This window comes from Eumetopias jubatus, unplaced genomic scaffold, assembly GCF_037043125.1.
Source record: "Eumetopias jubatus isolate StellerSeaLion01/CBP00866 unplaced genomic scaffold, mEumJub1_p1.0 scaffold_2, whole genome shotgun sequence".
Taxonomy (NCBI): Eukaryota; Metazoa; Chordata; class Mammalia; order Carnivora; family Otariidae; genus Eumetopias; species Eumetopias jubatus.
The window spans coordinates 3,922,706-3,940,439 of NW_028274808.1; the positions used below are offsets into that span (position 1 = coordinate 3,922,706).

A 17,734-nucleotide genomic window follows, 5' to 3' on the forward strand; every position below is an offset into this window, starting at 1 on the left:
TGAATTGTGCAAGACTGTGGAATCACAGATCTGTACCTCTGAAACAAATAATACATTATATGTTAAAAAAAGAAAGAAGAAGAAGAACATAGCAGGAGGGGAAGAGTGAAGGGGGGAAATCAGAGGGGGAGATGAACCATGAAAGATGATGGACTCTGAAAAACAAACTGAGGGTTCTAGAGGGGAGGGGGGGTGGGAGGATGGGTTAGCCTGGTGATGGGTATTAAAGATGGTACATTCTGCATGGAGCACTGGGTGTTATATGCAAATAATGCATCATTGAACACTACATCAATAACTAATGATATAATTTATGGTGATTAACATAACAATAAAAAATAATGGAAAAATATCACTACATTTCTTTTTTTAATGTTATATTTCTTTGATAATTTATGTTAAGCCTGTTTCATTTTGCAGCACAGACAACAGAATAAGTGAGGGAAACAGAATTGTCCATTTCAGACCTAAGAATATATGGTCAAAGTAGAAATAAAAGATAAGGAATTTGGGAAAAAAATCAATAAGAATTTGTAAAATATATTTATTTTACTCTTTATTATTTGAATTAAGCTTTATTTCTATAATTTAAATTCCCTTATTTTAAGATTATTATAGCTCATTTGAATCCCCATGAAAATATCTAATCAGTTATGGGATTATAAGTGAGGACATTTTATCAGTCTCTTTGCTTTCTATGTTTCAGGCACTTAAAATGAAGGATTTAATATTGCAAACAGCCTGCAGGATCCAAGCAGGTCATGGGGTTTTGGGAATGGGGCCTCACACCTTTCCTCTTTAGGAAAGGTGTCACCAGCCAGCTATTCCTGCCCATGCCATGTGTGATTGCCGAAGCTAGAATCTAATTAATTAATTAATCAATTAATTAATTAATCAAATAATTAATTTATAGATAGAACTCTATCAGCTAAAAAGAGAGAGAGAGACTGGTTCTGCAAAAGACCCTTTGAAGAGAATGAAAAGATAATCTCCAGATAGGGAGAAATTATTTGCAAACTATGTTTTTTTTGCAAAGGATGAGCATCTAGAATGCATAACAAACCCTCAAAACTTAACAGGAAAAACAAACAACAAACAAACAAAAACAATCCAAATAGAAAGTGGGCAAAATATGTGAGCAAACATTTCACTGGAGATGTACAGATGGCAAATGAGCACATGGAATGATGTTCAACATCATTAGCCATTAAGGAAATGCAAATTAAGAGCATAATGAGACATCACTACCTACTTACCAGAGTGGCTATTTTTTTTTTTTTCAGTCATAACATCAAGTGCTGGTGAGGATGATGGGAAACTGGATCACACAAACATTGCTTGTGAGGGTGAAAAATGATACAGGTACTCTGGAAATAGGTCTGGCATACTCTTATAAAACTAGACAGGCAAATACTATGTGATGCAGAAATTACACTTCTTGGCATTTATCCAAGAGAAGTGAAAACCCATGTTCACACAAAAGCCATTCATCACACAATGTCATAGAAGTTTTATTTATTTTTTCAATCATCTCATTTTAACTGTGTGTGTCTAACTGAACATAATAATAATAATAATAAAAGACTTAAGCCCACAGCTGTTTTATTTTTAATAGCCCCAAACCAGAAACAAACCCACTATCTTTCAACTGGACAATGGTAGAACAAACTGGTATATCGACCATGGGACATCTCACAGGAAGAAAAAGGAATGAACTTAACACACAACCACTTGGATGGATGGCAAGTAGGTTGTCCTGAGGGAAAAGGCCAATCACAGATGGTTACACGCTGGATGGTCCCATTTATATGATATTCCTGCAATAGCAAACTGACAGATGGAGAAGAGTGGTCGTGGGGGGTAGTACCAGGGAGCCTTGTGGGGATGGAGCAGCGCTGTATCTTGACTGTGGTGGTGGTTACAAAAACCCACACACGTGATACAATGGCACCAAGCTACAAACACACACACACACACACACACACGAGTGTAAGTAAAATTGATCCAATCAAGTAAGCTCTGTGGATTGTTCCAAAGTCAATTTACCCATTGTGATATTAAGCTACATTTAGGGAAGATGTCACCATTTAGGACAAGAGTGAAGGTACACAACCTCCTTGTAGACTCTCCTGCAAGCTTTTGCGAATCTATCGTTTCAAAAAAACCGTTAAAAAGAGAGGTCGGCAACAAATAAAATGTTAGACAGACATCGCGTAGGACACATAACAGGTGTTCCAGTCTTTGGAGGGTCACCTGTGATGCCAGTAAGACATAAGTTCACCAGCCCCTGGCATGAATCTGAAAGCACCAGTGTCTTCTGGTTAGGTTCTCACTGAATAACTGGAGAACGGTAGATGTTTCCCCTTCTCCCTTAATCTAGACAAACACAGTACCGTGCCTCTTCTGACATTTTCCATGTTACTGAACACACTAATCACTTTCCTAAAAATTAACATAAATTATCAGAGTAATCACCATTTGGCCAACATCAGTTCATTTATCTAAATTTCTGATTCGGTGAGGTGAAGTTATCAAGTCTGGGCAAACCGATTTCTCCCCGAAAACTGGAAGTCAATTTCAGCGTTATGATCCTATAATTTTATAAGCACTCAAATTAAAGGACTTAATCTCAAAATATTTTCAGTTTTCTCCTTGCACCTTTAAAATATGATTTAAATAAAATGATGAGGCTTCAGGGATGTGTCCCTCTTCCCTGAATTCCTTTTGATGTTCTGAGTACTCCAGTTCGATCTTTACTGTGAGGCTAAATAATGTATCTCACTGACTCAGTTTCCTTGTGTATAAAATGGAGGGCTTTCACTGAATTTTTAAAGGAGCTGTCATGGTTAATTAGTTTCTTCTTTAAAGTTTCTGGCCAAAGTTACTCACCAGAAAACACTGGATTGTATAAGATGATTTAATTACAACAAAATGGTGAGTCCTTCTAATCCTGCTGGAATTATTTTAACTGTATTGATACCCAAACACCAATAATCCCACAATTCTCCAGAGCTTCAGAGCTTTTTATTTTTTTCATCCAATTATTTGGGAAGATTAAGTTGTTTCATAAAACTGGATGAAAACTCATGTGATATGTTGGGCTTCCAAAGAAAAATAAGTGATGGAAATGTTAAAATTCATCCTGTTCTTTCAGGTCTACCATGATCTGTAGGTTGTTTGCCTTTCCCCCTTTGAAATAAAAGAATGCATTCTCTAGTCATCTTGCAAAGTGAGTTTTTCTCTTTAGTTAATCAATTACGCTCCATAATTATATGTTAAAACTATTTAAAAAGCATTTTACTTCCTACTAGGGTTTCACTACAATTTAACCGTCTCTAATCCAATCAAGCTATATCTTGTTTTACATATTTTAATAGATCTTTTTTTTCTGGTTACTTAAGAAATTATATATGTAAATGGCGTGTTAAATAATTGATGAACCACCCACTTCTGCCTCTAGTTACCAGTGATGTTATTCTTCCCCACGTATCCAGACAGCCCTTCCCTTTGCAGCAAGAGTTTCCATAACATTTTAAAAGATATTTTAGCTCCTACAGTGACAAAGGCCTATTTAGAAACTGCAAGCATAATTTACTTACCTGATTTATGAAGCAATTTATGCAATCTAGTATATTCATGCTATATGGGGATGGATCTTTGTTAAGAAAACAAGGATCTTTAACAATTGCAAAACTCCATATTATTGCATTTTATGATAGAACAAAGTAGATTGGGGCAATTATCCCTTGTGTTTTATTAAACCTTTATACAACTGTTAGAGGTTAATGGGGCTATTATTTTTCCTACTGTCAAAATCTGCTTCAAAGCAAGATCTAGAGCACTTAGTGCCAGAAATCCAGCACAGAGAATAGCAGGCATGGCTTTTTCTGTAGAGCTCTTACAAATCACTGTAGTCTACTGCCATTCAAATAAATCACCCATTAATAACATAGCAAGAAGTTCCCCTAAAAACAAAACCCGATGATGAGTGCCACTGCTGGCAATTTAATAATAAGCATCGTGACTATAACAATATTACTATGAAACAAAACATGGTTTTTGGGGAATGGGTAAAGCAAATTGTGTTAATTTTTGAAGATGACTCCTATGGGGATTAATAGAACAGCATATGCAGGTATGTGGGAAATCACGGCCTGATGAAAATTATTCCAGGATAAAGTCTCAGGGGTGGGAAGCACACGGCGTCATGGACAGCGGGTAAGATTAAGGGATGAGGGATGATTCTGTTGCCTGGGTAGCCTTGTCTTAGAGGTCATATTAAGTGGACTATTCAGCATTATTCATTGCCTCACTCCACTCTCCTTCCCTCACCCTTCCCTAGGTCCCAGCCCACCTCCGGCTCTGACCCCGGCAAGCACGCTGGAGAGAGGCTATCCGCCCTTCACCCCATTCTTCAAACGACCTCTCCAAAAGCGGGCATGTCCCACTCAGTAATTCACCGATGGGTGGACTCATTCAGTAGTGGCGGGGAGGAAAAGTCACGTATCACAGCGTGTTTTCTGATCTCCTAGAGCACAAAATCTGGACTGACAGTGAGATTTCACTACATGCTCTTATCAACTCATAACAGAAACTTGAAAAAAATAATTCCTCACGGTTTTAATGTTTCCTTACATGAAGTGGGTATCATGTTCTAAGAACATAGAATTTTATTCTAATTGAGGTGTCATTCAATTTTTTGAATACATACCATTTTGATGATGCGCATACTTCTCTTTTGACCAATGCCAAGCAAATGTTTATAAATGAGACAGTCAAGTTACCCAGCCATAAAAGAGGTCTAATGTAGAAGATCTGGTGACTTGGTTGACATAGCACCTGCCTAACTTGATATTGTTCTACATCCTCTCTTTCTGTAGATTTTTTTTTCTTTCTGTAGATTCTTATTTTTTTATGGGTTGATCTGCTACTATTTGGAAAGAATAAATTTCTGTCTTTACTCAAAGCTTAGTAAATGTTGCTACGTTTATTACAACAATTATTTTTGGATAAATGCTTACAATACTAGAAATAGCAGTAGGCTGTAATTTCCACTCAAGAAGGAACATATTTTGAACAGCCTTAAGCTACTGGTCTTTCCTCAATGTGTGATGACTGAATGCATGAATAAGATGGGAAATACAAAGACATAATTGAAGAAAAATGTGAGCATCACTTTGTCACACTGCTCTAGGCTACCACATAACTAGGAAACTCAGTCGTTCAATGCACAAATTTTTGAGCAACTGTTCTGTGCCCATGACTCTGCTAGGTACTTGGTAGATATCAGTGAAGAAAGTAGAAAAAAAACTCTGTCTTCAGGGAGTTTATATTCTAGTAGGGGTAGTAGAGGGACAGGAAATAAAAATACACACATGTATCCACACAAATGTATACACTAAATATACATGCACAGCATAAATATATATGCATGGTGGATATGACATGTTATAAGTGGTACAGAGAAACACAGAGGAAGAAACCAAGAGGGATAAAGTGGTGGGTGGGCAAGATGTATGGAAGTTAGGATGGTCGGTGAGAGTCTTTCAGAGAAGGTAAATTTTGAGAAATGACCTGAAGGAAGGGAGGGAAGAGACTCTTGAGGACAACTGAGAAAACAGAAGAGCAGAGCGAAATGGAAGGTCTGTGGTCTTTATAAAATACCTCCCAACTAGTGGATGGAGGGCAAGGAAAAGAGGGGATAGAGCAGGGAGGTAAGGAGGTCCTGTGGGTCTTCCTAAGGAATTTGAATTTATTGGGGCTGTGATGGAAACCTTCGAAGGGTTTAGAGCAGAATGACTGGAACCTATTGCTGTTTCTCCCAGATGACTCTAGTGATGGTGTGGAAGTCAACCATGGGGAAAGAGGCAGACAGGGAGGCTGGATGAGGTTCATGCAGTACTGCATGCCAGGGGCAATGGCAGTTGGGTGGTAAAGAGAAATTGTTGGCCTTTGATGTGTGCTGGGAGAGAGCAGGCTTGATGATCAGGCTGGAGAGAGGACTGGGACCAGGCTGCAGGTCCTGGGTGAGGAAAAGGAACGACCTGGTAAGAGGGAGAGATGCCTATTACGTATGGGCATGGAAATTTGGGGTGGGCAGGTGGATGTCAGAGTCTGGAAATCCAGAGAGAAGTCCAGGATAAGAAAGCAAACAGGTCTCATTCCATTCTAGAAGTGGATCATATAGGAATTGCTTTCCAAATGATGGCAGTTATTGGGATGGCTTGCCTTTTCTTTATCTCTTGTTTTAACCCCATTAATAAGAATTAATGGTTTCTCTTTTCCTTTCCCTTAACTTCCTTCCATTAGTCACTATTTACAGAGAAGGCTGATATGAGAGTCTCTTCTTGGACTGAGTCCTTTGTTTGTGATAACCTTACTAAGCTTAGAATCTGACAAAAAGAAGAAGTTATGTAAGACATAGTTTGATCTTTTTTTTTTTTTTGAGCATGTCTGAATATAAGTAGAAAGAGAATGTTACAAACTAGTATATTCCACATGTTCTTAAATTTTTCCAAACTTAAGAAAAATGAAGTCGATGAATGTAGCAATTACAGCGATAAATGGATAAATGCATTATGACCCCAGGCAGATTGAAAATCATTTATAATGGTATATTTTAGAAAATGGATTGGGCAGTCACACTGTGTAAAAAGGTAACTCAGACATTATATAGTTGTGATTGTATCTTTAGCTGTATAAAGCAGTGAAGACATCATTTTGCAGTCTCATTCTAAAAACAGAGCTACAGAAGTTTTAAAATTTGCCCTTCCAAATAATTATTTCTGAGACAAAAGAAAAGCCAGAGAAAAATGGAACTACTTAGGGTCATCATAGAAGATGATATTCGATCAATTGCTTTTCATTAGCAGGACTGTCTGTTTGGCAACTTGGACTATTTTGCTTCAGGTATTTTTTCTCAAGGTAGAAAAAAAAATGATTGTCCATAGAAACAAAGGCAATGAAATAAATGGTTTATAGTCAAATGTAGAAGAATTCTAGGGTCATTTATTTTATAATGTTCCCGGTGTTATTTTTACCCAAGGGCTTATAAGACAACGCATGATATTGTTCAGTTTCTCCACAATGTTTTATCCTACTTTACATTAAATAATGATTCTGCATTAAATGTCCTGCCCTGCTTGGGGATAACTGTTGTGACTCCAGAGGTCAATACACAGCATGGGCCATCAATTCATCTGAACGACTTAAAACACGCGGTTACTAAATTTGTAGTCATTTGTCTTTAACTTTACATGGGGAAAACAATCTCTAGATGCAAAATAACAACCAAGGTTTTGGTGATCCCCTTCCTTACAGATCTTCATATTTTGGAGTTAGAAGGGCACTAACGGATTATTTAGCCTCATGGTTCTCACACTTGGGGTTGCTAAAATTGTATTCCGCCAAGGAGAAAGCCAAGGAAAAGAAGAGGGAGAAGAAACGATGTGTACTGTTTGCCATCATTTAAAAATAGGCTCTGGCAATTTAATAATCCCTTGGGATTGAGAAGATCCAATCTCAGAATAAAGGAGAGGCCGACATCACTCAGGGAGAGCAAGGGGGATTGCATGGGATGTTCACTAAGCTTATTGCAGATGCCCTTCTGTTGCATGATGCCCCCATTTATGTTGCAATCTTTTCAAAGCTTAAAATAATTAGAAATTTAGAACAATAGGCAGAATTAATACCTTAATTATCTTGGAGATTTTCTGAAAACATTATTAATCAATAATGAATGAGCCTGATTAAAAAAAATAAACTTCTATGTCATTTAATTCTAACAGTGAATGTAGGAAATAATTGCCCTCATTATGTAGAGGGCTGAGACATCTCCATAGCTTACGCCACCACCCCACCCTATGTGATTAAGTTTATGCATGTTAAAGATTAATGTGAATTACTAAGGGTTAATTGGTACATGAAATCAGGGCTGGCTGAATAAACTGACCAACATAGTGATTCCAGAGCAAAATTCACAAAAGATTCATCAATTCCATTGAGAAGAGTAGAACAGAGAATGTGTAGGGCTTTTGTTCCACAACAGGGAAAATGAACTTTTTATGTGTATTCCCTTTATCCTCTAATAGGTAAGTAAGTGCTAAGTGCTTGTTAGTTTGGGCTATCTGAGGATGAGGAAGCACAATGCGTAATCCCTTGCAGGGCGGCAGCTGGGGAGGTGTTCCCTGAGGAGAACTCTGCCCTCACAGAGTTCATCTTGGACCAAATGTATAATCAAGGCAAGTCTAGGAAGAAAATGCACACTGGCCTAGAAGGAGATGTGCTAAAGAGGCTGGAATCCAGACCGTGTGATATATCCAGACATATGCGCTGTTTATTTTCTTTTTTTTTAAAGATTTTATTTATTTATTTGACAGAGTGAGACAGTGAGAGAGGGAACACAAGCAGGGGGAGTGGGAGAGGGAGAAGCAGGCTTCCTGCTGAGCAGGGAGCCCGATGTGGGGCTCGATCCCAGGACCCTGGGATCATGACCTGAGCCAAAGGCAGATGCGAAACGACTGAGCCACCCAGGCGCCCCTGAATTGTTTATTTTCAAATGAAACAATGGGTTATCTGTTTTTAACCTAAGTACCAGCTACCATAGATTGGTATAAACTTTCTTAATGTTCAACTTATAAAATCCTTACTTACTCTTGCTATTAAACACGGTACATCTGACATCATTTCAGCACTGTCATGATCTAACTGCTATCATGATATCAGCCTTCCATCATTAAACCTCGAGTCCCTTGAGGTCGTCTGTCACATACATCCTTCCTTTTCTCTAGCCAGGGCTTCTGTCTCTCTTCCTAGCACTTGGTTAGCCTTGGATCGATACTGTTAGAAGGCATGACTCCTTGCCTTGTCTAGTGGTTTTGTTCCTTTGCTTCTTTTCAAACACCTGAATCTCTGGGTAGTTTGCCCTCTGTGGTTGACCAGAATCTTGAGCAGTTTCTAACATCTTCAACAGGGTCCCAACAGGAAACAAAGCCACTCTGGAGGAGAATCATATAAGGCAGGATTACTTACAAAGGGGCTGTTTATATGAAAGTAAATCCAGAGATGCCACCAGGCATAGTATGGGTACTCACGACATCCAGAATTAGAAGTTAACAATAAAAAATATTGAAACTTTATTATTAAAACCCTTCCCTTCTTCCTCTGCTCTTCAGTTGTTTTCTGCCTTCCTTTGGATTCCATCCTTATTTTTTTAGTCCAATTTAATTTGAATGACACTTTCCATGATTATCAAACAGAAAGTCTAGTGAAAATATTTACAGATTGATTTGTGTGTGTGTGGCGGGGGGCGGTGCCTAAGGGCCTGAGTTAGTCAGAGTTTAGGGAATCCACCATAAGTTAGTCAGAGTTTAGGGAATCCACCATCCGATAGACTAAATCTTTGCACCTCTCAAAATAGTTTCATTGAGATCCCAACCCCTGGTGTGATGGTGCTTGGAGGTGGACCTTTGGAAGGTAAGTAGGTCATGAGCTGGAGCCCTCATGATGGGATTAGTGCCCTTATAAAAAGAGACAGGACATGCTCTCTTTGTTATGATAGCCTGAAAGATCTAAGACACGCCCTGTATTTGACACCTACATCCTAGGAGCCTGTGTCTACTTCTCTGTCTTTTTCAAGTGCCAGGGAATAGGGTCATCACACAGTCAATGGACCATTGTTACATAAACAATGAGTAGGACACCATAGAATAGGGATATTGAGAAAGCAGAGGTAGGTCAACGTACAAAGTGATTTTTAAAAGATGTATATTGTTGTTTATTTTTATTTATTAGTTTTTGTGGAATATTTGTCATGGATAAAACTTCCTGCAGAAGCCCAATATCATAAGAATAAAAATAGAGTTGGTTGAGCTGCAGGAGCAACAGATGTCCACCCTGAGCTTCCGCTTCTACTAAATGCTGGGCGGTGGAAAAGAGATAAAATGCATGGATCCCAAACCCTGCATAAGGAGCCCCAAGAGAGCAGGTAAGTAGGGACACTAAAAGAAATCACCAGGAAAGAACAGAAAAGACAAGCTGACAGCTTGAACATCTTAAAAATACCATGGTGCATGGGAAAGGATGACCCCGGAAAAACACCCACCTGGGTACAGGCTGATGGAGCTTGCTGGTCTTCATTTAGTGGGACAAGCAAAACCACAGTGAACTGTGATAAAGTAAATGCTGTAACAAAGGTAGGGACACGGCACCAGGGAAACAAAACCAGGGAAGAGCTAACTGCTTGGGAGAGTCTGCGAAGGCTTCAAAGGCGTCGGGGGGAGGCTCCAAGCATTGCTTAGGGGTTCTGCATTCAGTGGAAGGAGAGAGAACACTTCTGGTAGTGAAGCTATTTTATTCTTCAGACCAGTTCTTCAGAACATTTTAATAGGAAAATGATAAGACCAGACATCTATATCCCACACATCAATCCATCGGTGTGTGTGGTATATACAGGAATGACGAGGGAAACTGGGATCAAAACATCTGACAGGGGAACATTTACTTATAGGAGAAATAGGAAGGTCCAGCCTCACAGTGACCGAGGAGGACACAGCATGAAGATCAATTTGAGATACATTTAGGAGATTCATTTAGGAGACTGTCAACATGATGTTCCTCCCCAACATGGGAAAGCCAGTGCATATTCTTTCTTTCAGAAAATACTTTTAGTGGTAGAAAAGTAGCAAGAGATGAAGTGAGAAAAGCAGTTTATAGAATTACTTCTCCAGAACCCATCCATTCTCTCCTCTGTGTCCCCCCAACTGACATATCAATCCTCATATAAAAAGAAAGAAAGACTTACAGACAGAGTTTTTATGGCTACTGTCCTTGCTGGGCATCATCTTGACTCCTCTGGACTTCAGTTCAATTGCCTTTTTCACTGAAAGAAACCAAATAAAGCCATTAGTAGGTAAGACTCAAAGAGATACCATAAAATAGTGCTTTATCCTCATAGGATTTACAGTCACGACTGCTTGCCTACTAAGCTCTGGAAAATGGGACACGTTCTAAGAGGTTAATAATGCAAAGAAAATGAAGTATAAAAGCTTATGAATAATTAATGCAAGGCCATCAAACAGCAAGATCATATCTTGTAACAGCAGTGTCAGAAGCTAGAAATAATATGTGATACAGTTTAGCTTCTCCATCTGAACTTATTCACCACTAGCAATGGCAAATCTAGAAATCATGATCATTCCAAGTACTCAGGGGGATTGCTCTCTCAATGTATGTGTAGTGACTATAGAGCTTTCTAAATTTGCTACATTCAGGATAATTTTTAGAAATATTCAATAAAATGTTAAATAAAAGAATGCCTATCCTTCCAGATGCTTATTACCTATAGACAGCATTAAAAAAAAAAAGCACATATGAGATTAGTTTCCAAAGTCATAGTTCTCAGGCTTAAATTTAAGTAATTTAATTATTGTCTGCCCTATATGAGACATTTAAAGAAGTTCCACTTTTCTGGCCATTTATGGAATAAAAAAGTGAGGAGGCATTTATAGGAAGAAACTAGAAAATAATATTTTAATTTAAACATTTAATGTTTTAAATATTAAAATTGTATTATTGTAATTTACATTAAAATACTTTAATAATATTTATATTAAATAGATTTAATATTTGATTTAAACAGTTATGATTTACATAAATGAGCCTGGACCTAGAGTAGCTGAAAGCACACAGACCTGATTTCGAATCTTTGCTAACAACTTGGTAGCTACGTGGTCTGGATAATTTACTTAACGCAGAGTATCTGTAAAGTGGCTATGGTGGTTAATTTTATGTGTCAGCTTGACTGGGTTACGGAGTGTCCAGATACTTGAAACAGTATTCTGGGAGCTTCTGTGGGAGTCTTTTTTAAATGTGATTAACATTTTGATCAACTGGGGCACCTGGGTGGCTCAGTCACTTAAGCGTCCGACTCTTGGTTTCAGCTCAGGTCATGATCTCAGGGTCATGAGACTGAGCCCCACACTGGGCTCCACGCTCAGCATGGAGTCTGCTTGGAATTCTCTCTCTCCTACTGTCCCTCCTCCCATTCTAAATAAATAAATCAATGAATAAATAAATAATCTTAAAAATTTACTCAACTGAGAAAGCAAATTTCTCTCCCTAATGTGGGTGGGCCATATCTAATCAGTAGAAGGCCAGAATAGAAAAAAATGCTGACATTCTCCTGAATAGGAAAGAATTCTTCCAGCTTGCCTGCGTACATATTGGGATATTAGTTTCTTGTTTTTTTTTTTTTTTTTTTTTTTCTGCTTTAAAATTAAAACTGAACCATCAGATCTTCCTGGGTCCTGATCCTGCCAGCCTTTGGACTGGGACTACAGCTCCTAGGTTCTTCTCTAGCTTACCCGCTCACTCTGTGGATCTTGGGACTTCTCAGCTTCCATAATTGTGAGAGCTGGTATTTATAAAAAATCATACACATCCTATTGGTTCTGATTCTCTTGAGAGCCCTAATACAGTGGGCATGCTGATCTCAAAAGCAGAGGCACAAACACTGTGTTGGAAGGTTTAGATGTTCAGGGTAGTGGACGACTGTGAACACAGTAGACTCAGTCCATGATGGTGTTTGCTATTACTTTCCTATCTCTGTGGTCACATGTTTGCCCTCACTGTGGCCCCAGGAATTGTCCTCTGGGATTGTCCTTCCGTGGCTGATGTCACTGAACCTCTGTTCTCTCTCCACTCCGCCACCATCTGGCCACTGGATTTCCTGGCCCTCTGGCTATCAGTTCTGTGCAGCTCTGCTTCTCAGCGTCCCACATCCCACTTCTCACCTCGCTCTTCACCAGGACGTTGGCTAACAGCTTACATTTTGGGAAGCCTCTTCAAACACTATGGGTTTTAATTCTCCCACAACTCAGGTATGTCTTATGCAGATCTTTACTCATATTAGGAAACCAGGAAACAAAGGCTCACAGATTTGTTGAAAGTGCACAGGGGGTAAGATGTGGGACTTGGATACAGATCTCACCCAGAACCCAAGACCCTTTTTGTGCTCTGCCAGCTCGAGTGTGGAGGGCACAAAGTTAGAGACCCCCTAACAGGAAGGAAGCTGAACAATGAAGACAGCCTTGCACCTGGCCTTCGAAATCACCTGAGTGTCACCAAAGTTGAAGGAAAAGCATAGTCTATGGATACTTTTACTTTTTTTCCTTTCTGAGATAGAATAAAAGCTGATTCTCCCTCATTTCCCACCTTCCCCTTAAAAAGCAAGATTTTACATTTGAGGAAAGAGGCAATCCCCCGATGTTGGCATCGACAACACCTTTCCAGGTGGAAGGCACCTTTGGAAATACCTCCCCAGAGGACAGAATCACAGGAAGTTGCTTTGGAAGGAATGGGGAGTGCTGGCCACTGAGCAGATTTAGGATTTGGGATTTGGGAGTGGCCAAGACAAAGCTGCCATCAGATGGGTAAAGTGAGGGGTGGCGGCTTTCACCAAGGCTGAGATGCACAACAACCACAGGTAGGATATAGTGGCAGGGTATCTGGACATTTAGGATCTGGCCACTAGGGCAATGAGAATGAGGCAAGGTCAGCTCTGGTGGTGATCCTTGATGGGCTATCTATAGGCTGCTGGGACAGTAGACACGGGGAGTGGGGTACAGGAGGACTGATGAGTACTCCTGTGATGGGGCCGCACCAGCCTGAGATCCTGTGGGATGTTGTGTGACCCAGTGTGTGGCAGAAAAGGGGAGGCACTCGGGAGGAACTGACACTGGATGTCCACCAGCCAAGAGAAAAGAGGACTCCTGTCAGATATGATTGTAGGTAGGTACAGTCACTATTGACCTTTACTTTGGAACCAATTCATCACCATTATACCAACACAATGGCAAGTTGGTACTATTTCTACCTAAAGGACTCTTGAATCATTTTTTTCAAAATGTTCCTATTCCCATGATCTCTTTTCGATGATCCTACATGTTTACTGGGATATGGAGATTGCAAGCCTTCCCCTCTTGGCATAATCCAAAGGGGTCTGGCCTTGAACTTTTAATCCTACCCCACTCACATGATCATGTAACCTGATAAATCACTTAAATATCATAAACTCAGTTGTTGAAACTTTTCAATGAGCGTGAGTCCCTTTTCTGTGAATTTCACAAGGTGAGTAGGGGGGCCGGGGAAAGGAAAGTAGTTTATAGACTTTGAAGAGCTATTCCCAACAGTGTGGATGAGAAATGAGGAAATTAGCCCACCATGTTTATGTGGCTCAAGCAGGTCGTTACGGCCAATGCCCTAGTCAGACCATGGGACTCCTGATGGTGCAGCCATTCCTGGTGGACGTGGAATGTGCCACAAAGATGCCCCTTCATGAAAGGACTGGCCAGGGGGTAGTGTCTGCTGTCAATCTCTTGCAGGGAATTCTTAGCTCCAGACAGCCACCCCCCACCCACTGCAGTCATACTTCCCGGGACAGACCACACTAAAGACTAATGCACAAGAATGTATACAAGTCCAGAAGGAGAGTGACAACTGCAAGCACCCTGTGCCTCCCTGAGGCTGTTTAGGACCTCCAGGAAGCCCAGGATTGCTGCTTTCTCCTCCTTCCAAGGATGCTAATCCCAAAGGGTATCCCCCACTGAGCATCCTGCTCCCTAACCTCCAACTGTCCAGGGGAGAACCAAAGGTAGGCATCAGGAGTCAGTCTTCTCCTCCCTGCTCCCTCCTCATCTGCCCTTTTCCTCATCCTTAGCTCTGTGGGATGGGAAAACAAGGTGTAGCCCTGCTCTTACCACGGTGCTGTTGGCTGCAGTGATCTGGTCTGCCAGACTCCCTGGAACGATGTCTCAATTTGAACTGGTGAATGCCTTTGTGTGTGTCACCCATCATAACCACTCACTGTCTTGTGCTGAAATAACTTTGTCTTTAAGTTACTCAGGAGAGAGGAGATGAATGCACAATAAATAATGAACAGAAGGATCAATGGGAAATAATAAAGACAATAAAACTAAAGCAAATATCACCCAAAATAAACAGAACAAAGAGGACTCAATGCACTCAGTAAATAAAGAGAAATAAAAAGAGTAGCTTTCAGGGTATCTAAATATACAGGACAGATCTGGGAGTCTGATAGATTCTGGAATTTCTCAAATAAGTATATGTAGTTGTGTGAAGCTAAATCCACCAAGGGCTTTTTTTTTCCCCCCCAATAAGATGGTGATGCGCTGCTGAAGACCGTCTGCTGCACTCAGTCCTGATTTGTTTCAAATCACTGGGTCTTCTGATTACACAGCACTGGTTCTTGGCAACACTGTCAAGAAATGCACACTGACTTGTGCATCCTCCAAGGCTCCCTCCTCTCATGGTCCCCTCTTCCCCTCCATCCAGGGTCCTCCTACTCCTCCCCCAGCTCCCCACAGACCTGGACCCTCACCAGGAAAGATGCAGGAGGTGAGGGAGAGAGTAGGGCAGGAAGATGGGGGCTTCTCCAGAAAGATGACTCACCCAGGACAAACCCTGCCAAAAGCCTGAGGTTGTTTGTGGATAAAAGTGTTTAGCCCATTCATTTTCAAGTCTTAGAATGAATCATTAAATCACATTTCCTGATTGATAACAATACTAATTCTTGGGTCAACCGTAGATGTATGGAATCAGAAACTCCGGAGCTAGACCTGGTCTTCAACTTCCATATTTTTAGCACAGCTACTCAGTTTTGCTTTTTTTATTTTTTATTTTGTTTTCCTTCCTCTTCGTTAGTTTATTTTTGGGGGGAAGAGGCAGCTGGATAAATGCTAACATTAGAGTCTGAGACTCACTGGTCTATCTTGCTTCAGAACGTTTCTCAGTAATTCAGATTCTATGGCCTCAAATAGATATCATCAGTCCCTCCTTTCTTATAAGGACATTTAAGAACGTGAAAAATTCTAGGGACAATATTTGCAGATTAAGGGTAGAAAAGATTGAAAATGAGCAACAGCAAGGATATGTTATTTTGTTTCATTTGTTCGCCCTTTTTGTTTTCTCTTTCACTATAATCTCTCAGGGTTAGGTTAAACCTCACTTCAGGTAGTTTGGAAATTGGAGAGAACCACCACCATATTGAAATGACAATGGTTTTTCATAACCATGTTTAAAGTGGCAATAAGGTGGTACTGTTCCTACATAATGCAACTGCTCTCTCTGTCCTTTCCAAAGGGAACATCCTTCCCATCCCGTGTCCATGACTGAGTCCTAATCAAGCTCAGTCCTGTATGCTTCCCAGGTTCCCTTCCCCTGTCCCCAGCAGGGGAAATCACGGAGGTTCTCATGCTTATTAGACCTGTATTAGGAAGTCAAGGCTTATCTTCTATGACCGATATCCATGGAGCTTCCTGTACCAGTGTCTAAAACAATGCTTTACCTGTAATGGAGAGCTCAGATCACTTCAAATAAGTAAAAGAAATGCAAAATTGTTTCACACAAAATTAATTTACTAAATACAGGATCAGACACTATTGAGAAATCTCACAAATCACAGAAGAAATTGTTTCATACATACACATCAACTATGGACACATCTGAAGAACTCAAGGTTTGCAATTAAAAATATAAACCCTGTTTATTGCACTTATTATTGACTTGGGATTATCATAATTTCATTAATTTTATTAATTTAATATAAAAGTATATATAATATATATAGGTGTATAAAACACTTAAGTATATAACATGTATACAAATCAAACTATTTGAGTTTCTTATTGTCAGAAATATTCTTGTTCTGTTGGTTTTGAAATTATTTAATCAATAGGTTTTTATTAAATTTGATAAGTAAGCAATTCTATCCTATAAGCTATTAATCTTCTGTATCTATGTTGTCTTTTTATATTGTCCCCTTAGTAAATATGATTTATTTCAAATTTCATTTTTTATGTCAATTTTTCTTGAATTGGTAGGAACAGAATTCTTTAAAAAATTGTTTTGGTTCATGGGTTGTTTGGAACATTTTTTTGTTTAGAAAAACTAAACTTGGATTATCTCAGGGTTTTGTCAGTCTTTTTGAAGAGAAAAATGAATGTTTTGAAAGTAATTTATCTTGAGAAATTCTAGTGGCTTGCCTGATTTTATTGTAAATCTCACTTTTTCCCCTAAGAACGTTTATACCCTATTTTTTTTAGAAATGCTTTCAAAATATTCAATTGTTTCATTAATAGATGTAATCACCTAGCACCCCCAGCCAAATTATTTAACATTTCTTCATTAGATTTCATTGTCTTTTATAATGAGCGCTCAAAATTCAAACCACTTTAAACACACATTAAAAATTATTTATTTATATTTTATTTTATTTTATTTTAAAGATTTTATTTATTTATTTGACAGAGAGAGACACACAGAGAGATGGAACACAAGCAGGGGGAGTGGGAGAGGGAGAAGCAGGCTTCCCACTGAGCAGGGAGACCAATGGGGGGCTTGATCCCAGGACCCCGGGATCATGACCTGAGCTGAAGGCAGACACTTAACCAACTGAACCACCCAAGTGCCCCTAAAAAAATTTAAAGTACAAAGCAAAATGCTTCCAAAGTTAAAAAACCTAAGAATCACTAAAAATCTAAGTATTGACTCAATTTCCTATTGTTGGTTAATTATTAATGTATGGTTTGTGTGGACACTGATAAACATCAGTGTAACCATATACTCTAATTATGGCTGTTATAATGGAGGATGGAGCCATTCTCCTGTCTAAAACCAGAATCTCCACATCCACACTAGAGTCAGCATCAGAAAACAC

The 17,734-nt window shown here is 39.4% G+C and overlaps 1 protein-coding gene across 1 annotated transcript in view; it reads right to left on the reverse strand.

Annotated features, from left to right (window-relative positions):
* CSMD1 (CUB and Sushi multiple domains 1) overlaps nt 1-17,734 on the reverse strand; it is a 1,681,733-nt gene that overhangs the window by 676,194 nt on the left and 987,805 nt on the right. The window contains exon 10 of the mRNA XM_088021297.1: nt 10,802-10,879. Within this exon, the coding sequence (XP_087877423.1) occupies nt 10,802-10,879 (78 nt within the window). The remainder of the gene's footprint in view (nt 1-10,801; nt 10,880-17,734) is intronic.